General features: G+C 33.6%; 1 protein-coding gene across 14 annotated transcripts in view; it reads left to right on the top strand.

The window, feature by feature from the left end:
• The window catches only part of TRDN (triadin), a 382,659-nt gene that overhangs the window by 338,288 nt on the left and 21,667 nt on the right, over positions 1-22,704 (top strand). For 8 of the 14 annotated variants that reach the window (XM_054505540.2, XM_054505539.2, XM_054505529.2 and 5 more), the window contains 11 exons: positions 1,461-1,493; positions 3,462-3,509; positions 5,265-5,312; positions 6,526-6,543; positions 8,562-8,606; positions 10,985-11,005; positions 12,771-12,797; positions 13,538-13,576; positions 13,934-13,969; positions 14,747-14,791; positions 17,399-17,422. In XM_054505540.2, the coding sequence (XP_054361515.1) occupies positions 1,461-1,493; positions 3,462-3,509; positions 5,265-5,312; positions 6,526-6,543; positions 8,562-8,606; positions 10,985-11,005; positions 12,771-12,797; positions 13,538-13,576; positions 13,934-13,969; positions 14,747-14,791; positions 17,399-17,422 (384 nt within the window). Of the gene's footprint in view, positions 1-1,460; positions 1,494-3,461; positions 3,510-5,264; positions 5,313-6,521; positions 6,544-8,561; positions 8,607-10,984; positions 11,006-12,770; positions 12,798-13,537; positions 13,577-13,933; positions 13,970-14,746; positions 14,792-17,398; positions 17,423-22,704 lie in introns of those variants that run through there. The other 6 variants (XM_054505537.2, XM_054505536.2, XM_054505532.2 and 3 more) reach the window with 3 other exon arrangements.

Raw genomic sequence — 22,704 nt, 5'->3', positions numbered from 1 at the left:
TTGTTATCTTAGGAAGAAATTCAGAGCCTTGCTTGTTCATAGGTTGGAACTGTATCAGTTGACCTTGAGTCCAGGCCTCTATGGAGACAACTTGTGGATCTGTTAGTGGAGTCTGAAAAAACACAATAGCTAACTAAAAGGAAACCATTCTTTGAAAAACAAGCTTCTGTTAGTTTCAACTTCATTGACCCTATGGGGCATGGTTTCACTGCCACCCGACTGAGGAACACAATTCAACCAAGTTCTCTGCCACTTTATAACAAAAATCACCCCGGCAGGACCCAATAACGTGTCCCCTATTTCCTTCTGAGACCTCACCAGAAGCACATTTAACATTCTTATTTCTAGCAACATGTCGTTGATATATGTATTTGATGAGGGTATACATATTTTCTAAATTGTCAGAGGCTTTCTTTATAGCTCTTCTTAATTTTCTTGAGTCCTCAGCAGAATAGACTTTGTCAATATTTCTGCCAATATCCTTTTCAAGGCAATGTAGGTTTTTGTTTTTGTTTTTTTTCCTCTAACAAGTGTCTCAACTCATCAGCCAATTCCAAAGCCACTTTCACATTTATATGTATTTGTTACAGCAGCAACCCATCTCCTGGTATCAAAATCTATTAGTTTCCCTGGGTAGCTGGAATAAAGTGTCACAAACTGGGTAGCTTAAAACAAGAAACATTTCCTCTCTCACAGTTCTAGAAGTCCAAATTCAAGATGTCAGCAGAGCCATGCTCCCTTCGAAACTTGTGGAAGAGAATCTTTCCTAGTTTCTTCTTGCTTCTGGTGTTTGTGAGCAAGCCTTACTGTTTGTTGCCTTGTAGATCCATCACTCCAAGCTCTGTCTCCATCATCACATAGACTTGTTCTCCCTGTGTGTGTCTGTTTCTGTCTCTTTTCCTGTCCTTATAAGGACACCAGTCAGATGGATTAATTAAGGACCCACCCTGCTCCAGTATGACCTCATCCTACCTTAATTAATCACATCTGTAACAATCCTATTTCCAAATAAGATTACATTCTGAGGTATGGCAGGTTAGGACTTCAACATATCTTTTTGTGGGATACGATTCAAGCCATAACACTATTTGTCTAAATTTCTAAATCATATGAGTACTCAAATATATTTCAAAAGTACTCTTCTTATTCCTGCCATCAAATCATTTATATTGACACTGAAACTATACTCCACAATAATCATCTTGAGAAAACATAGGAAATTTGACTTGAAATCAATTAGCAGTAGCAACAGCTTAATGGCAGATAAGTACGTTGCATGATATTAACTACTGCATGTTTAATAGACCAGCACTAACAAACCAGCAGGAAACTGAAATAATTTTTAGTAAAATTCTGCCTTTTTAATTATGGTAAACAAAATAAAATCATTTCCAGAATTGAATTTGGGCTCTAGTTTATTTTTTCAGATTATAAAATGTCTGCCTTTGTTTTCCCTTTAGAGTCACGAGTTAAAAAGGAAGCTTTAAAACCAGGTAAAAATATTTTTATTCTTAAATAGACACAGAACTGATATTGCCTTCATTTTAGAACTAAAAGAGACTTACCACACCCACCACTGGAGATTTACAGAGTTTCCCAGAGCCTCATTATTTTTCCTACTTTGTTGCTCAGTATGCTTTCACAGGACTGGATTAGCTGAGAACGGGGATATTCTGTAAGTGAGAACATCTAGAATATGTTTTTAAATGGACCGCAGCAGACACTCTAGGTTTCAGGAGACATCTCTTGGAGTCCTTCAGACCCTACTATGATCATATTTAATTTGTCAGCTTATTTCCAATGACATAGCAGAGTCAGAATCACAGACTACAGGGATTTGAAGAGAAAAATGACAAGAACTTATGAAACATCTATTATGAGCTTAGAAATAGCGTAGGATTTTTATTTCCAATATATCATTATAAGAGACATGCAACAGGACAATTACTATCCATATTTAATGTCTGTGGAAACAGTTCAATAGACTAAATTCAGAAAATAAGTTATTTGTCTAAGATTTTCAAGTTAATAAATGTTGGAGCTAGGATTCTGCCCGTGTCCGATTTACTCAAAACTCCCACTAAAAAATTGTCCCACACTAACGATCATTTTATTAAGAGGTAACACTGACCTAATATCACGGTGACCTTTCCAAGTTACATTGCTATTTAGTGTTTAAGTCCTAGTGCTAGTACCAGCTAGCTACTGACCTGAGGCAAGTTAAAAAAAAAGCCCTCAAGCTGTATGGAAACTATTTCTTCACTGTAAAAAATTACACAGCAGGATTACTCAATATCAACAAATTCAAGAATCCAAGTTTAGATATACATACATTACTATCTTGCTCCTTTAATTCTCACCAAAGCTTACCCAGCAACTGATCATAAGCTTGATTCTAGTTGCTCTTAAAAATAATATATTTTTAATGTATCAAGGCTTATAAATGCCTAAGTACTGTCTTTTTTTTAATTTTTATTTATTTTTTTAAGTTTTTTATTTATTTAAGTAATGTCTACACCCAACATGGGGCTCGAACTCATGACCTGGAGATCAAGAGTTGTACACTCTTTGGACTGAGCCAGCCAGGCACTCCCTAAGTACTGTCTTATGATTTATTTTCCTGACTGTATTTTTTTGGTGTTTTTTTTTTTTTTTTTTTTGCTGCAGATGAATGTTACCAGATGGAAACATTTTGCATTTTCCTTATTTTTTTTTTAAACCAGAAGCCCAATACCATTTAAAACTTGTACTTAGGCCTAATGCCATTTAAAACTTTTAGTTATTATTATAAAATACCACAATTTTGCAGGTAATTTAATTGATTCCAGTTTTTTTCATACATAAATGTTTCCTTTTGAACTTCATCTGAAAAAACTCAAGTACATAGTATATACATTAATTTCATCTTGTCAAAATAACTTTTGACAAGAAAGTTTTAAATATTTTCAGTAATATATATTTGCTATCTATATTTTGGCATTTATGCTTTATTACAACCTATACTTTGGAAATTATAAGTACTTAAATGTAAATAAGAATTCTTGGGGGCACCTGGGTGGCTCAGTTGGTTGAGCGACTGCCTTCAGCTCAGGTCATGATCCTGGAGTCCCGGGATCGAGTCCCGCATCGGGCTCCCTGCTCAGCAGGGGGTCTGCTTCTAACCTCTGACCCTCTTCCCTCTCGTGCTCTCTGTCTCTCATTCTCTCTCTCTCAAATAAATAAATAAAATCTTTAAAAAAAAAAAAGAATTCTTGGTATACTGTTTCATGCAAAGGAAACCCTTAAGTTTTTCGTATAAATTAAAATGACATGAAATTTAGACACAGTTTTTCTCCATGGACACATTTGTTGAAATCTGTCTGTTATTCACTGGCCTATGAAACAGGAAAAAAAAAAATCACCATACGTTAATTTATAAAGCTTCTAAACATCCAAAAAGATTTTCTTTTTATTATTTTCAGAACAAGACGTAGTGAAACCAGAAAAGACTGTTTCTCATGGGAAACCAGGTATTTGGAGGTGGTACCTTAGTATCAAATTGTCTCTTCTTGCTCCGGTTTCAGCAGGATGAAGAGCTTAATGTGGAATCTAAAGTTTTCAGGCATGATTCATGTCTTAAGTCATGCAACTTCTAGAACATCTCCAATTTCACTCATCTTCACAATGTGTTTTGAACTGAGGACTTGACCTGTCAAGTGTAACTAGGTAGCTAGTCTGTCCCTTCCCATCAGAGATTTAGCTTAGTATGAAGATCATCACCGCCAGCACTCAGGTGAATGGGCTCTATAGTTTGTTTTGTTCTGTCCTGTTTGGGGCAAGATATCCTTGGGAAAGTTATAATTCAGAATGGCTCATTAAAACATGATCATCTTGGATTCCAAAAATCCCAAGAATAGGAAATCAACATTTCTCCCTGCTTCCTTCCCTCCTTCCTTCTTCCATCTTTGCCTTGTTCTCTTTGGTTTTCATCCCTGGTTGTAATTACATTTTGGAGATAGTAGAGATAAGCCAGTGTGTCCTGCTCATAAAAAGACACACAGAACTTACCAAAACAAATTTATCAATTGTTTTTTATTTAAGAATAAAAACTTTTAAGTTTTCATTTACACTAATTAAATATGAGTTTAATTTGGAGGCGGTCCCAAGTCTCAGTTATTCTGTAGAATATTGTTCTTCATTCCAGGCTGAATTATTTAGCCAAAGTTATGAATGTGGTTAGGCCAGAATCTTTAATAAGTTAAAAACATAATTTCTCTAAGCATATCTTAGGAAATATTTTGCTTACACTTTCAAAGTTTTTACTGTAGACAAACTGTTTAAAATGGATTTGAGTCCATTTGATTTCGTTTGCCTATGCTTTAAAGTATATGAGACACCAGCAGGAATAGAAAAGCAGACCTGGGGTGTGAGGAGCCAAGAATAGCTGTCTCCAGCTTAGAGACAGAACTTTAGAAATAACTTTTAGAACTTCCCATTACTTTCCTGACTGTCCCAAATGTCAGTCATTTTGAGCTGAAATACAGAGAGTGAGAGAATTTAGTCTCTGAGAGTGCAGCAAGCACACTGTCTTCCAGCCATACCTTTCTTTTATTTTAGTGGTAATATTCATACTCTAAATTCTGCTTCCCAGAGAAACTTTCTCATTGACTTATTCCCACTGCTATATTATTGAGAAGTTTAATTTTACATACGATGATTGTAATAATTTCTCTACGGTGACCCAAATCTCTTTGACTACATCTATAAAAGCATAGAGGACAGAAGACATACCATAAATGTATCCCTTTTGCCCTTCCCCAGCTTTGTACCATAAAAAACTTGGGTCACTAAGCTAATTCTGGGCTCCCAGGGAGGAATCTTGCACAGGAAAAATAAAAAAATAAAATAAAATTGCTTCTTCCTGTTCTAATTCAATTATTAAAAAAGGATTATTGTTTTATGAAACAAGCCCTATGTAGATAAATACAGTGAAAAACAGTGAAGGCAAGGGGTAGAGTGTATATTGGCAGGTCAGGGGATGATTCCAGTTGGAAAACTTTTATGGCAGGATAGCTGCAAAGGATGTCTGCAGCTGGACGCATTTTCTTTGTGCTCCATCCCATTTGAATAGAAGAATCAATTGCTGCTTTACTGGAAAAACAGCTAAGTTTTTCTCAGTATTCGTGTTTTTCAAAGAGAATACAAAATATCAAAGTTGACATGTCACTGTTTTATACTGATGCATATAAATTTTCTACTTGTGTTAACATTTTTTCATATCACAGAAGAAAGAGTTATCAAGCGGATAAAAGCTACCACTATAGAAAAAACAGGTAAATATGATATTTCATATTTTCCTTCTGTGTATCAGCTTTATGTTATGTGGGTACACACACACACACACACATCTTCACTGGTGTGTGTAGAGTTTTAGTGCCATAAATTCTAAGATTGTGAATTCTTGTAAATAACTGAAAGATACAATCAATAAAATTAATGGAATACAGAGTGATGTAATTTAATTATTTGGGATTGATCTAAACTTACATATAGCTCGTGAGGTAATCCAAGTAATACATTGATGATCATATACTGCTAGGTGTTTAATCTTATTTTAAAACTGCCCTTCCTCAAATTTTAAAATCACAGGAATCCAAAACTATGAAATCTGCTGTTTGTGTATTAGATAGAATAATGTCCTTTCATGAGAGCTTCACAAACAGTTATGTGGTTGTATGAACATATACTATTAAAATAGTCCATCTCTCAGTATTTCATGTGAGAAGAAAAAAGGAGTGCACACACTCTTGCCATTCTGAAGTTCTTTCCTATAGAGATGAATGAATGTCATATCAATTGACATCCTAAACCACTGAATCCCTTCCATTGAATTCCAAGATGGAAATTCTACCCACCTGGGCAACTGGCAGTTAATAAAGTCCCATTTCTTACTAAAAAAATCATTTCAAAGGAAAAAGTCTTGAAGTAATTCTTCAGTTTAACTAAGATAATCATGCTAATCAAGATTTAAATACAGTTTCTCAGAGGAAAATACAATAGAATTCAGGAAAGAACTAATTATCTATAAAATTATAGACTATTAACACATAAGAAAGAAAGAAACCTTATAAGGTCATTTACACATCACCTCACATGTTCCTTGTACTCTATTAAAGCCACTGTCAAAGCTCATAATTTCAGCATTCCTCTAATTTGCACCCTAAAGTGTTAATATGGCCCCCTGAGGATCTCATTTAGTTATATGGGTATTTGGGGATTATCAAGAAGCTAGCCCAATGTATTTGTGTGCCAAATGTATAGATTGTTTTAAATTTTGCATACCTTTTGTGTGTCATAATTTTTCAGCAAGCTGTGTGATTGATATATTTGCTGAGAGTGAAATAATAGTGCTCAGAGAGAATGGAATAAGCTTAATATAAGAAGAGAACCTAAAACTAAGAAGAAATAAATACAGAAGCTAGAGTTATTTTTTTCAATGGTTTGCACTCATCAATATGCCATTTACTTTTCCCCATTCTCCAACAGTCAAGCCCAAACCAGCAAGTAAGAGATGAAAAGAATAAAATTTGAAAAGCATTGCTTGGCTATTTCAACTTTAACAGTTTGCTTGTTTTTTTTTTTCTCTTTAATTGTTAATTTTAATGTTGCCTTAATCTAAATTACCTGTATAGATGATAAAATAATGTTTTGCTATAGCTTTGATTTGACATCTTTGCCTTTCACTACTAATTAATACTTTGCTATAGTTATACAGAAGAAATCTTTGGAAGTTGTATCACTATTACTAATCCTACAAGAGCGAGTCCGTGTAGACTATAAAATACTACGAAGAAGTTAGAGTGAACTGGCAACCTCTCAAACACACATAATGAATAACAAAGGAAAATGAAACAATCATCAGTGTCATGAACCACATATTGTTTTTGGTTTGTTTAAGTAGCATTTATTATACTGTAGGTAGACTTTGGTAGTTAGAAATCCATGAGATTATAATCATATTGCCATTTGTTCCTTAAAATCATGAACTTTTCTAATGAGTATGAACTTAAAAGATCATCCATTTTACTGCTCAGGAATGATTTAGAATTACAGTGACAGAGTTTAAAAGCTGACTATTGGACTCAGAAAGGCATGAACATGGGCTCATTATCACACAGGTAGTAAATAAGTCCAAAATTGTGTCCAAATTGTGATGTTGGTCCTTGAATGTTGTGTATTTATGAAGCACAACTTCAGTGAAAGTATGTTGGTCAAATATTCCCTGGATCCTATATGAAAAATGGATTTACACAGTCCAAAGATGAATGTGGTGAGATCAGTTAGGAAACCATATAAGTGGCTTCAGGAGATAAGGTGCAAATGTATGCAGCCTAAAAGAATATATTCACATTCTAGAACCTGTGGCATGTATTTGAATACATGTTATATATTATTATTGTTACTGTAATCCATTATACTTTTGCAGGGCTGTTATTATGCCAGTTTAATAAGTTGAATATCATCTTTTCAATTTTATTTTGTTTTGCATGTTCATATAATATTAACATTTATGCAAATTGAGTTCATGAAAGTCTTATTCTTACATGCTGTCAAGCCCTAATTTACAAATATCTGATTTAGTCTTATGACCACATAGGTCCTGCATCTTCCCATCTACTTCACTGTTGGTGCATAGACGTTGGGGAAAAATGGTAGTACTTTTAGAATCTCCAAATTCAGAAGTGGGGGGAAGAAAAGGACAGGTAAACATCAATAATAGCTCAGAAGGATTAACCCTGGGGGTGTTTAGAAAGAACTAATACTTGGCAGTGATCGGCTCTATTTCCAACTATTCTCAACTCCATTCAAAGTATCCTACTCTGTAATGGCTTCATTTGAAATTCCACTTTTGATGAAAGAGAGAGCTCTCCTATTATTTTTATTTCAAATATTTTTCAGAGGGCTAAGAGGAATATCAATTACACATTTGATTCCATTTGTCCTGTCCTAGACTCAGTTGAGAACCATCTGTGAGAGTTCTAAATGGACCTGGAAAGAGAGGGTGGACCAGGAAAATGAAAATACAAAATGTGATACTTTCTGATATAGGGCGGGCCCAGGTTAAATTTTCAACAAGAAACTAGTGTCCAGCACAAACTGCTTCTGACTGGCAGGAAAGGAACTAGAAGGAGTCAGAGGGGTAAAAGGGGGAGCTTGTAAAATGCCAAAGGCAAATGTCATCTGCTTTAAAGTATCCCCAAGGAATGACTCTACCTTCAGCAGAGAAAGAAAAATCCGCTTTTTATTCTCCTCTTTGTCATATTCTATCTTTTTCTCCCTATACCCCATGGTCCCAAGAGGGCTGGTACCTTTGTACTGTCTTACAGGATGCCCTGAGAATGAACCTGACCTTGTTTATAATGTGTTTCTATGACAATGTGCTTTCTGTGTTCCAACATGCAAATGACTTTGAGGGCATGCTTCCCACATAAACTGAGGATCACCTGCAAACACATAAATAAGAAATGCTTTCTATACAAACAGTCCACAGATTGCCAATTAATTTTAATCTCTCTTTCTAGAAAAAGCTGAACACCAAGAAAAGGACTCTCCATCTATAAAAACAGGTGCTTTTACATTGTCTTAATTCACTATTTTTATTAAATTAAAAATTAAAACAAAGCATGTAAGTGCTTTTCATCTTATTTCCTAGTACTGCTTAGGCTTGTAGTTTTCTAGTAAGATCTAGTTTATCTGACATAAGGGTCGTGTTATTGTTGACAATCATACATTTTGCTAACTATTATAACCAATACGTATAGGATTGTCAAACATGCTATTATAATATAACAGTATTTTTTTGTTTTGAGTTTTTATTTAAATTCTAGTTAGTTAACATATAGTGTAATATTACATGTTACACTATATTCTACTCCTGAAACAAAAAGGAGTAGAATTCAGTGAGTCATCACTTACATACAACACCCAGTGCTCATCACAAGGGCCTTCCTTAATACTCATCACTGATTTAGCCCATCCCCCACCCACCTCCCTGCCAGCAACCCTCAGTTTGCTCTCTATAGTTAAGAGTCTCTTATGGTTATAATACAGCAGTATTAACAAAATAGTATTGCCTTCGTAATTAACAAGGCCCTTTCACTGTTGTCAATATTAGTGTCATTTGTCATATTGATTAAGTTGATCCACTGTTTATAGTATTGTAAAATACCTTGCCAAATTACACAAATTACATTTTACTGAAAACTAATCAAGAATTTCAACTTGATATCTTTTCTTAACTATAAAATATAAAAATGTTAGCTTAATTCTTTAAAAAATACTATTTGATTTTTAAAAAATATGATAGCTGGCCTGGTTCAAACACTGAGGCATACCCTATAGGAGGCTGTGAAAATATTCCTCCTTCTCCTCTCTTTTTTCCTGTTCTACCAGTTCCCATTCCCAAAATATCCACTAGGTAATTGCTGTTATTTCTTATTGTCTCATTCTAGCCATATATATACGTAGCATGTATACATATATACACACATACACATACATATATACAAATAAATACATATATATCCCCACTTTCATTTATTTACACAAATCATGACATACTATAAATTACATTTTCCCTAGATTTTTCTATTTAAGAATGTATTTTGAAAATTGTTTAATCTCAGCACATGAAGAATTTCCACATTAATAGTATTCTATTGTATAGTTGTACAGATTACTTAACTAATCTCTGACTGGTGTGTTTTAAGTTGTCTAAAGGCTTTTTGTAATGATATTCAAATAAATATATCTACCAATCTAGTTTTGTGAATTTATCTTTGGAGTAAAATTTCTTACAGTAAAATTTTTTAGTGAAGTGATACATCCAATGGAATTTTTATAAATATTTCTAATTGTTCCCTGATATAAGTTGTATTAATTTATATTGCCACTGTTAATGATTTTGAATTAGTTGACCCAGTTTTGAATGATCTGAATTCTTCACCATCATGACCATATATTGTCATTTTTTAATGAATAAGTGGGTCTTTAGGTATATGACTACATAATTAATGTTTTTGTTAATAATTTCAGAAGACAAAGAATATCAGAGAAAGAGATCGTGTACTTAGATGGTATAGTTTTGTGCTTTTCACCTATCACTTATTTATTCTTCCTGAGATTTTATTTTATTTATTTAAAAAAATTTTTTTAAGATTTATTGACTTGCGAGAGGGAGAGAGAGCACGCAAGCAGGGGGAGGGGCAGAGGGAGAGGAGGGAAGCAGATTACCCACTGAGTGCAGCGCCAGATCTCAGGAACCTGAGATCATGACCTGAGCCAAAACCAATAGTCAGAGGCCTAACCAACTGGGCCACCCAGGTGCCCCCATTCTTCCTGAGATTTTATTAAATCAGTTTCTTCATTTAAAATACAGGATTGGGAGACTTAAACAATGTATCCTGAAAGGATGATGGCAGAATATGCGTTTTATGCTATTCAGAAGCAGTAAGGCATTCAAATTATTGTGAGCATTCATATTGCATCAAACCAAAGATAAGGTTTCGGGCACCTGGGTTGCTCAGTCGTTGAGCGTCTGCCTTCGGCTCAGGTCATGGTCCCAGGGTCCTGAAATCGAGCCCCACATCGGGCTCCCTGCTCAGCGGGAAGCCTGCTTCTTCCTCTCCCACTCCTCCTGCTTGTGTTCCTGCTCTCCCTATCTGTCTCTCTCAAATAAATAAAATCTTTTAAAAAAAATAAGGTTTCATAGGGATAAAGAGACTAAGAAGATTCTATATTCAAAAGCTTTGTAATTTTTTCTATGGGGAATTCACTAGGAATATAACTTTAAAATTATTCAAAATGCATTTTCTATTGCTCATTTTAATATGTTTAGCCTATTCCTATTTTAACTTGAACAGACAGAAATAGGAATATAAAGGGTTGATATTTTACCTATAGGTGGAAGATGATCGCTGGTTTTCTTTTCTTCTTTACTTTTTAGACAAACCTAAACCAACTTCAAGTAAGTGTACCACTTCAAAATTTTAAGAATTTGCTCTTTAATTACTTCAATTTTATAATCTCTTTGAATTGTATGTGCAGCCAAAAAAAGACAGTATGTTTATTCATGCAATAGCCAGTATGCCATCACCTATGTAAATGATTCTGACTGACAAAGAATATTGTGTGTATTTTATTCATTAATCCTTGAACATGTCTTTATTGAACACCTATTAGATATATTACACTGTACCAGGATATGTGAGGGAATGACAAAAATGTTTCCTGTTTTCATGCCTGTGTAATTAATACATTTACCAATATAACTAGTGCCTGGGTGGAAAAAAGTGGTTTATCTCTCTTTTATGTACTTCCATTTGTTTGTTAGGGTGCATTGAGTAAACACAGTATGGAGATTCCTCTAATAGTCACTGCTGGGTTAAGAAAAATTTAGAACACATAATACCTGTCTCCAATTATTGAATCTTAACACATTAGACTTTTATTATCTTACTTTTTCAAAGCATGAAGGTAGGTTGTTTTTAGTATTTCAGAATCTGTTTTATTTTGACATTCCAAGCAAAAATACATATGCAACAGTTTTGAAAATTTATGAAGTTTTATGTAATTTCATAAAAATGAAATTATTATTTAATACTGTTAAATTATGACCCAGACTTTAACCTGGGGTAAAAATACGTGCATTTCAATCAAAAGTGTATCTAGAAGTTGTATCTAAAGTTCTTAAATGCCAAGGAATAACCTGGTTCCTTAAGAGTATCGTGACAGATTCTTTACAAATACAGCCAGAGTTTTCTTCTAATTGAATTTGATGTTAAAATATTAAATGTTGCCTTTGGGTTGGAGAAAATCGCTAGTACATTTAGTTTTTATTATTGCTATGGATATGAAGAGTATTGCAAAAATTAAGGGTTGAAAGTCAAAACTACAATGCTAATATGACGTATCACCATAATGACATAAATACTGTTCTGTTTGTGAAACGTTATTCATTTTTCATCCTCATTATCATGAAATATTTTAATCAATTTTTCTTGAATTTTGCATATAGCTTCCAGAGAAGTTATAGAAGACTGATAATTAAATGGATCAGGTTTATAGAAATGTTCTCACTTGAACTGAACTGTGAGGAAAAATATATTTTTAAAAACCTGCCATGTTATATTTTAAAATATTATTGGTGTATGCATTAACTAAAAGAACAAAAAGAGAGGCTGGTTTTATATTATCATAGACTAAAGATAAGTAGCATTTTATATCTTGTCTCACTGCTCTGACAGTAGTCACTGTGAGTTGAATTTATTTCTGTGATATTTTTCAACCTCATCCCACAACCCCACCCATTACATTTAGTATAACATCTTATACATGAAGTTGCTTCATAAATATTCAGTGAGTGAACACATGCATGCATATATGAAGATCAAGTTAAAAGTTTGTGAAGCAGAGATTTATAATTTGTAATTTTGTAATTAAGAAAACCAACCAAAGGACTTCAAACTGATTAATTCTACTGTACAGGCATAGATGTTTTAGATTGGTTTATAGAGTAGTTCTAATTTCAAAATAGATTTCTAGTTACAGTTTTCAGAGATACTGGTTATCAGTGCATTTCTTTGCCATTTTGAGCATATGTGTTTATTGTCATTACTAGTGGAATTAAAAGGAAATACCTGGAGATAAAGCTCAATTGTCTGCTACTGAAATACAAAACTATTCTTTCCTTTTCTTTTTCTACTATATTCTTTTTCTTTTTTTTCCTAAAGAGGAAACATCAGAAGTCACAGAATCAGGTAAATATTTACTTTCCCAAAGGAGGTAACACAGATCTGTGGAAACATCTATATGTAAATTTGAGTCTCTATCTAGCTGTGTAACATTTGGGAAAACCCCTTAACCAGCTCAGATTCATGGTTTCCTCATTTGTAGGACAGACAAAATGACTTCCCAAAAGGCTCGTGAAGAATATTAAATAAGATAACGTATGCCGCATTCCCACTACATACGTGGTTGTCACTCATTACATATTGGTTTTCTTGTCTGATAACTATAGTTGAAGAAAATCATCAATCAACTGAAACTGTTTTGAAAAGCATGGAGATATTTTGCAACTCTCATTGTTTTTATTCCATAGTTTTCTTATTGAGCATCCATAGCACCAGTTCAATTCTTGTTTCCTAAAGAAAACAATTGAAAATTTGGATGTTTCTCCTATTGTTACTAGTTTACACTTCATAAATTCATGGCCTGCTCTAGCTTTCCTTCAAAGCACATAAAAACAAAGACAAAGAGAAAAGGGGAGGGGGCTCTGCCATCCAGGTGACTGAGTATAAGCCCAGTAACCAAGCATAACAAAAATATATATGTTCTCACATGCAGGAGGTATACTCTTCCTCCACATCTTGAAAATGCGGAGACCTGACCCTCTCCAGTTATGGGATTAAGTCCCATCTCCAACTGTTTACTTCAAGATTGAGTAAGAAAGTCATGTTTTTTAAGCTGATGATTTCTTGTTGCTATATTTCCCCCGCAGGGAAGAAGAAAATTGAAAAATCTGAAAAAGAAAGTAAAGGTAAAGATGACATTTAAATACATGTACACCAAATTAACAGTAAAAACACAGAAATAAAAAATACATAATTATACAAATTATATCATTTAAAAGCATGTGGACAGAGATTTTAAAGCACGTATCAGAATTGCAGTTCACTGTAGGATTTTCCATGCAAGAGTGTAAGTATCACTTATTGTTAAATATCTAAAGAGAATGGAAATGTAGGTTCTGCTATTTCCAAATTAACAGCATAGAATTCTTTTCATATAATGCCTGAATTGTGAACATTGACTACACAAAATTTAATTCCAAACCTTAGGAAGACCTATGAATAAATGATAGGTGACTCAAAATTACCTTTTTTTTCCTCTACAGAAAAAGCAGAAATGAAACATCTTAAAGAAGAAAAAGGTAATGTTTTAAAAGATGGAAAAGCATAATGCAAAGCCCTGAAGCCAAAATTGTTGAGTCGAGGCTTATTTATATCACTTTAAAATAAAACTTTAATTTGTGTACATGATGAGCGCTAGTGTGATTAAAAGAAGAAATGTAGAAACTAGCCAGTGGATACGTGGTAATGTCCTTGTCGAAGAAAGAGTGGAGGGCAGGCCAGTCCCAGCCTGTGTGCATCCATGTGTGGTCGTGCCATTGGTGAGCAACAAGTTCAGAAACTGCATCACAAAGTTGCTTGTTTTCTTAACACTGGGTGTATTTATTTGGCAAACTACAAAATATAATATGATAATCACTGATTTTCAATGTAGTTATTTGAAAAACTTACAAAGGCCTTACTTATCAAAGAAATATTCTATTGGATCAAAAGGAAGACATTCTTAGACATATCATAAGGATTGTTAATAATAGGGCAGGTTTGTTTTGGTCTTTTTGGTTTATCCCTGAATTCAGTTACTTGCAATGACCCATCATACATGGATTCTCATTAATTTAAATTGTAATCACTGCAATCATGTTAATCTCTGTTTGTGCAAACAAAACAATCTCTACTGATGTGACATTTATTTTTGTTAAGTGTTAGAAGAAGAGAAAAACTTTTTAAATCACCCTGAGAAAATATGTACAATATTTAAATTATTCCCATGTTCCCAAAGTTAGTTGAAGTGAGCCAAAATTCTTATGAAAATTCCCTTTAAAAATTCATAGTTTAATTTACATTTTCCTTATCGACAGTCTCAACAAGAAAAGAAAGTCTTCAATCACACAACGTGACAAAAGGTAACCTTGAATCAACTTTGTAAATATTCCAAATGCTAAGTTGGTATGGAGGTGCCTAAATTATGTTTGCACTTAATATTAACAGTAAATTATTTTAAAGCAAGGAAGTCTACCGTTTATACACTTCTGCTAGTAGCAGAGGAAGTGGACAGGTAGGAAATCTAGAGGAGGTTTACATTTCAGTGGAAAGCTAGCAGATGTGCAGAAATTAGAACATTAACAACATAAACATTAAATAAAATATTCCAGCACATACCAGAAGATAAATTTCTCTATTACAAAAGACTCTCATAATATGCATAATAAGGTCAAAAATTATATAGTTGTAAAAACAGATAGAGCTGAGAAATATTTTATGTATTACATAAATATAAACAATGTCATAAATATATTTTTTATTATCTAAAGTTGGCCCTTTAAATTAATTCCACCTAGACAAAAAGTGGTTGGTAGAGGGGAAAAGGCCAGAATGTGCACGGCAGGAAGATGTCCTTTATCTAAAATGAGAATGACCTATTTTGGTGATATTGAATATCAAAAATCTATAAATGGATGTTATAACTGAATTATGTAGTCTGGGTGATATAATTTTAAACAAATCTAATTAATTCAAAATGTAATGAAATTTAAATGTTTCAAATTTTAAGATGCTAAATAAACATGCAGTAATTGAACAATTGTTTTCATTCATAGTAAACGTATAGAACTCCAGTGTGTGGGGAGGGGGAATGAGTCTTGTTTTTTCACTTGTTCCTTCTTTCTGCTTACTGTATTATGGATATCTGAAAGGGCAGGACATATGTAGACATATAATTTAGACATATAGTCATTAGTAATTTAGACATATAGTTACCAGTAATATTAAAGGGTAAAATTTAGAATAAGGACAAGCCAAAGTTGGAGAAGCATATAGGGGCATAAATTTTATATTTTTTTCTTAACTTTTAAAATACTGCTTAGCATCTTTTAAGATAATTAGCCAGAAGAATGAGAAGATACCAGTTACTTAAAAAATTCATTGGTACATCCTTTCCTATTATTAGTTCATTTAATCCTCAGCACAGGCCCAATTATCATGCCCAATTTAAAGATGAGGTAAGTGTGATGAAGGAAGTCTAACATCTCAGAATGTTTACATGGTAGAGAAAGGATTTGGCTCCAAGTATGACGCCAAAGACTTAACAGTTGAACTCATTCAATCACATTTCACTACCCCATCACACTGTAACACACATAGGAGAAGCTTTCTACTAATCAGAACAGCCCAAAGGTAAAATATAAATGTACCCAACTTTGTTCCCAAGGGAGTGGTCTGTTCGAACTATAGCTAGAGGGCTGTACAAGGGATTTGGTTATTGGATGGACAGTACCTTCTTACCAATCCAGAGTCCATCATTTCCAAGGTCTTCATATTATGAATACACGGGACAAATTATTACATATGAAAGCACAAAACTAACCCTGAGCTAGTTGAGAATACAGGTACATTCTTATTCATTCCTTCATTCAACGTATGGTTCATTGTATTTCAATAAATGTTTATTGTATTCCTATTTAAGTTCCTGTCTTTTAGCCAGTGATAGTATTTTTAAAGGAAAAATAACATGTTATTTTGTAATTTTATACATGAGGCATGTGACTGTATTATCACTAAAACCATAAATACCTCAAATGAAAAAAAATTTTATTGGCATTAACTAATTTTTGTAAGTTTGTAATTCTTGGGTTTATATTAGAAACTCTATAAGTCTCAAAGTAAATCATGTAATGCGGATTCATTTAAAAATGTATATTTTCAAGCCCAGTCCTTTAAATTAGACTAATGTTGGGATGGTAGCTACACTTGTGGTGAACACTGCATAATGTATAAACTTGTCAAATCACTAAATTATACACTTGAAACTTATGTAACATTATGTGTCAACTATACTAAAAAAAAAAAAAAAAAGCCTAATGTTGGTAGAAAGTAGATGTTACCAATCTTTTTTATTTTTCAAGAAGTTAGAATGTCCGTTAGAGTATTTGGGATAATCATTTCACCTTATATTTTTGTCCTACATACATATACTTTAATGTAAAAAAAAAAAGCTACTTTGAAGAATTATGGTTTCTCATTGAAACTAATAGACAAATAGTTATGAAAAAATTAAACTGATTTTGCATGTTGCATTTTAAGGTTTAGTTATTTGTCCTTATTATCTTTGAAAGGAAAATAATTCTCAATAATACATTTTATGGAATTTGGAAACTTTAAACAAATATTTAGATTAATTACATCATACAAAGTGATTTTACTCAAGTTGGCTATAATTAGAGTTGAACCAAGACACTTAATTTAACAAAGATCCTGCTGATTTTAGTAAGAGTGTTTAAAAAGTATAAATATGTTGTGACATCTACAGTAATTAATAGCTTTTCTGATATTTCACATAAAAGCTATTAATATATTCAAAGATCCATGTTCTCAGGCAATAGTTACATTCTTTCATTAATTTTTAAATAATAAGGAAGTCTAAAGATATTAGTTAACCTTCATGTGGCCCATCAAAATATAATGTCTTTGCATTTTATCTGAGTTAAACAAAACTTGTGTTCTTTTTTTTTTAGCAGAAAAGCCTGCAAGAGTATCAAGTAAGTACTGCTTGTATTGATGATAAATTCTCTTTGGCACACAGTATAAATTTCCAGCTGAAATTCATAAAATATTTATATTTTAATGTGTTCAGAGATTGAGTCATTTCGTACTAAACCTTCTGACAGGAATTTAACTTTTAAACTTAGTTATGTTGAAACTTAAAAACACTATGTTATTTGAAATGATGCCTTGTAACAGAAATACTTTATCATGTCCTCAAGCCTGAAGATGAAAGTGACTTACGTTCAAATACATGAATTTTTTCAGTGATTGAAGGAGAATGAAATAAAATAATCCTGTTTCTGCCTTAAACCTTCAATCGCTAAAGATTTGCTGTACAGCATATATAGTTGAGCAATGATGTTTTATTTGCTGATGTTTTCCAATGTTCATTAACTTAAATATAATTGTATATCTGAGAAGAATGACATAGTTAGTAGTGAATCTAAGCTCGTATGTCGGAAACAGACAAAACCCTCAGAAAATACCCTCTAAAATATCAATGGCATTCTAAATATACAGGGTAAACTTTAAATTTTCCTGTAAGTTCCTAAAATTTTGGGAAATAGAAATCTTCCCTCCATGTTTCCTGATTTAAAAAAACATCATTTTAAGTCAGTGCTGTCTTGTGTAAAATCATGCGAACAACACATGTAATTTTAAATTTTCTAGTAGATACATTAAAAGGGTTAAAAAATGTTAAAATGATTTTAATGTTTATTTAACTCTCTCTATAAATATTATTTTACTATGTATCAGTACAGAAATATATTGATAGTTTACACCATTTTTTGAAGTTGTGCGTGTGTTTTACACTTACAGCACATTTCAGTTGGTACTAGTCACATTTCAGTAGCCCAAAGCCCCGTGTGGTGAGTACTGCATTGGACAGAGCAGATCTCAGTATTTATTGAGTGCTCCTACTGTGCCCACCGCTCCTGAGGACAGTACAAGACAATCATTAAATGTGGTACTTGTCACATATCTCATTCAAAGCTCTTTGACTACAAATAATAGAACCCCACGTGGCCTTGCTTCCGGGATTTAAAAAAGGAGAGTAATTACAGGGGTGCAGAATCGTCTCACTGATGCAAAGGCAAAGCTCCCACGTGATCCTCGGGAAAGCCCTCTAAAACAATCCTGCTCTCCACTCTTCCCCTACAGTCAAAGGTAGTCAGGGCATACTTCATGAAGCAGGGGGTTCCAGAATTTGTACGTTGAAGAAGGTTAGCTTTGAATAACTGGAAATAGAGAGAAGTGATGTAAAGAGAAAACTCACTTCTCCTGTCTCTTCACTTTCACAGCAGTTACCAGGGTCCCAGCACTTCCTACACCAGATGTATGGTTTTTTTGTTTTTTTGGTTTTTGTTTTCCACACCAAGAAATTCTCTGTGATGCCAGCTAGGTGTCATACAATTTCAGTCACTTCTGACACTTAACATGGAGTTAGCACAGACCCCATAGTTTAAGGGCTTGGAGCCCTGAGTTTAGAGCTCAGAGACTGCTCCCTAGTTCAGTTGCCAATTTTAAGTAGTAGGTCCCTAGGTTACTCACAATTTCTTTCCAACATGGCTACAAATCGGAGGTTCTCGTGACTTCCTCCCTTGGATTCAATTATTTACTAGAACAGCTTGCAGAACTCAGAGAAACACTTAATTACAATTACTAGTTTATTATATAATAAAGGATATGGTAAAGGAACCATAGGAGTTGGGGTGAGCCACTTTCCTTGTAGGTAGATGTGTTTACCAACCCAGAAGTTCCTTGAACCCCATATGTCTGAGATTTTTTTATGGAGGTTTTATTACAGACACATGGTTGATCATTAACTCCATCTCCAGCCCCCTTCCCCTCCTGGAGTATGCGGAATGGGACTGAAAATTTCCAGCTTCTAATCATGGCTTGGTCTTTTTGATGACCAGCCCCCATCCAGGAGCCCACCAAGCATTGCCTCATGGGAACAAAAACTCTTCCATCACCCAGGAGATTTAGAAACTCTATGCCAGGAACCAAGGAGAGATGCCAATATATATTTTTTCTGTATTTCAAAGTCAGCAACCGAAATAGCATGATATGTAGAAGCCATCAAAAGAAGAGTTGTCTGGAGTTAAGGGCTAGTGTCAGAAAGCAGTAGACGTAAGGACGTGTAGGGTGAAACATCTCTATGAGGTAGAGATCCAGCAGGCCAGAGGACTTTAGACTTACTGCCACAGAAAACTGTAGTTTACTTTATAAAAGGGAGTAAAATGGAATTGTTGGGATGAAATAAGGTTAATTAAGAAGTAAATAAGAAATAAGAGTAGTAACGGAAAAGAAAAAAGTGTGACCAAAAAAATGTCTACTCTTTCATACGGATTATAGGAGATAAATGTCCAAGGACATCATGAGATGGCACATTTTATTTTTTTTAATTTAAAAAAAATTTTTTGAGATTATACATTTTAATACATTGGTTGCTGCACACATGAAGATTATATTCTCTATAGCACATATTTTTTTATCATGCCTTTTTGGAAGCAATCATCAAAACCTTCAGATATTTATCAAATAAAACATACTGAAGATAATTTAAACGGAAGATCCATTGTTCTTTTTCTGAACTCTTTTCAACATTATGTACATGCGTATTTATTTTTGGTCAGACTTCTTATTTATCTTTCAGTCATTTATTTGTCTTTCATAAAGGAGGTTCACAAATAGCTTTTGCTTTGAGCCCATTGCTCCCTTCCACCCACATTCTCTAACTCCAGTGCAGTGCCTGCATCTCTTGTCTTCTGGACGGGACCAAGTCCTCTACTTCTGATAGGTTGGTTTTTCTGCTTTGGTACTAGACGCACAGAGACTGTCCTTCATTTCCAGATTTTTTGGCTGGGAAGGAAGAAAAGGTTAATTTGTGGAGAAGGATCAGTATAAAACAGAACAGAGGTATCACCTCCTGAATCCTGGTTCACTCTGATGGAGATGCTTGAAACCATCCGGGTGGACTGGATTCTCAAATATCTGGGGTTTTATTGTAGGAATAAAGAAGATACTGATAAGAATCAGCAATACATGAACGTCTCTCTATTACATCAGTGAAAGTAATATTGCAAAATCAAATTTTCCATAATTCACAGACGATTATGGTTTAATTGATGCTTGCTTTTGTGGATGTATTTTTTTAAAGGCTGTGGCTTTCTGATTCTAAATGTCCATTTGATTTTCATTCTGTATTTTTTATAGATACGATAAATATATAACGAATAATTTGCTTTCCATGGAATTCAGAGGAAGACATCAAGGGATGTTAGATTGTATTATATTTAAGATCTATTACCTTAAAAATTAAAAGCAAAATGAACACATTTTTGAATTTTAAATGGCACAACCATTTGATATTAATATTTTAAGTTTTCTGAAAAAAAATAACTGTACATCCAAAAACATTACTCCCCAGGAAGTTGCCCAAAGGCAAAACATGAAATAAAACAGAGGAATGAAAACGTACATTATTAAAAGGCAAATGGTGCCAAGGGAAGATTGGCAGCTAGAGGAATTCAAGGCTCTTGACATAGCTGAGACATTGACAGTGTATTTATAACAATGGGTGTGGGGTACCAAGGAAAAAATTTTTATAAAAACCTATAATTCTTTTGATTTTATTGTCTGGTAGTCAACATTTAAGTAAAGATAGGTTGGCTTTCCCCTTAAAATAAGTATTTTTTTAAAAGATTCTATTTATTTGAGAGAGACAGCATGGACAAGCAGGGGAAGGGGCAGAGGGAGAGTGCTGAATGTGCAGCTGATCCCAGGACTGAGCAGAAGTCAGACGCTTAACTATTGGAACCACACAGATGCCCCTAAAATAAGTATTTTTTTTTTATTTTTTTATTTTTTTAAGATTTTATTTATTTATTTGAGAGAGAGAGAATGAGAGAGAGCGAGTACATGAGAGGGGAGAGGGTCAGAGGGAGAAGCAGACTCCCCGCCGAGCAGGGAGCCCGATGCGGGACTCGATCCCCGGACTCCAGGATCATGACCTGAACCGAAGGCAGCCGCCCAACCAACTGAGCCACCCAGGCGCCCCTAAAATAAGTATTTTAAAAGAAGTGATAGAGTAAGAACATTCTTGAGATGACTCTATGTGGAAATTTAACTTTGGCATCTTCTTCTGTAACATTTTTCTCTAAATATGAATAGTGAGCATTTTGCCATTAGCAACTCACCAAAATTATCTGCATAGACAGGTTTGGGATCATCATAAAGTCTCTGGGATATAATTTTGATATCAAAGATAATGAATTTAACTTTTTAAGGATATACTTAAAATTTAATCTTTTCTAGAAGTTAATTACTTTTTAAGGAAACTCAAGCCCAGCAGAGGACAAGCCAGGATTTCCATGTTTTAGACAACTTCCTTTATAGCTTATGTTTGTGATTTGCTTTGTAAAGCTTCCTAAATTTGAAAACACTCATTCATTTTTTGGTTCTACATTTTCTTTCTTTTTGTATAAATATGGTATATTAATAAGTAATTTGCATCAATATTAAATATTTTAGATATCAGAATTAAGCTAATATTTTAGATATCAGAATTAAGCTATTTTGAAATTTGTCTGAAAATTTAAATAAGCACAAGGTGCTTAAAAATTAAACAAGCAGGGACACCTGGGTGGTGCATTCTATTAAGCCTATGACTCTGCTCAGGTCATGATCTGAGAGTCCTGAGATCAAGCCCCATATCTGGGCTCCATGCTCAGAGTGGTATCTGCTTAAGACTGTCTCTCCTTCTGCCCCTCTCCACCTGCATACTCTCGCTCTCTCTAAAAATAAATAAATAAATCTTTTAGAAAAATAAAAAATAAATAAAAATTAAACAAGGAGATAAACGTTTATAGCATTTATAATTTATATATTTGATATAACTTAGGTTAAAGACCTCTGAAAGAATATAAACTAACTAAAGTGTATCATTTGTCATAATAAAAGTATAACCTATTTTGTATTGATTATATGTCCCTACTCTGAAAATTTTCAAGAACTTCAAAAAGCCAGAATTTACTAATAAGTATGTACTTCCCGTTTGAAAGAATATTTCACTTTTTAAGACAAACTCTTAACGAGTCTATGAAGTATAAAATTATAATCTAGTGGCAAAAAGAACTAATTGTCATAAACTCTTAAACACAAGAAGAGCATGCTTTGCTTTATGTTGATATTATCCATAATTCCCTTTCATAAATAATTAAATTAATGATCTTTTCTAAGGTGATTGAATTCAACTAATGGCTAATTCATT

This window comes from Mirounga angustirostris, unplaced genomic scaffold, assembly GCF_029215605.1.
Source record: "Mirounga angustirostris isolate CCGP_5_RB_7025 unplaced genomic scaffold, mMirAng1.0.hap1 SCAF_8, whole genome shotgun sequence".
Classification (NCBI taxonomy): Eukaryota; Metazoa; Chordata; class Mammalia; order Carnivora; family Phocidae; genus Mirounga; species Mirounga angustirostris.
Note: the sequence above shows the minus strand (reverse complement) of the source record. Positions and strands in the feature narration are given on the sequence as shown.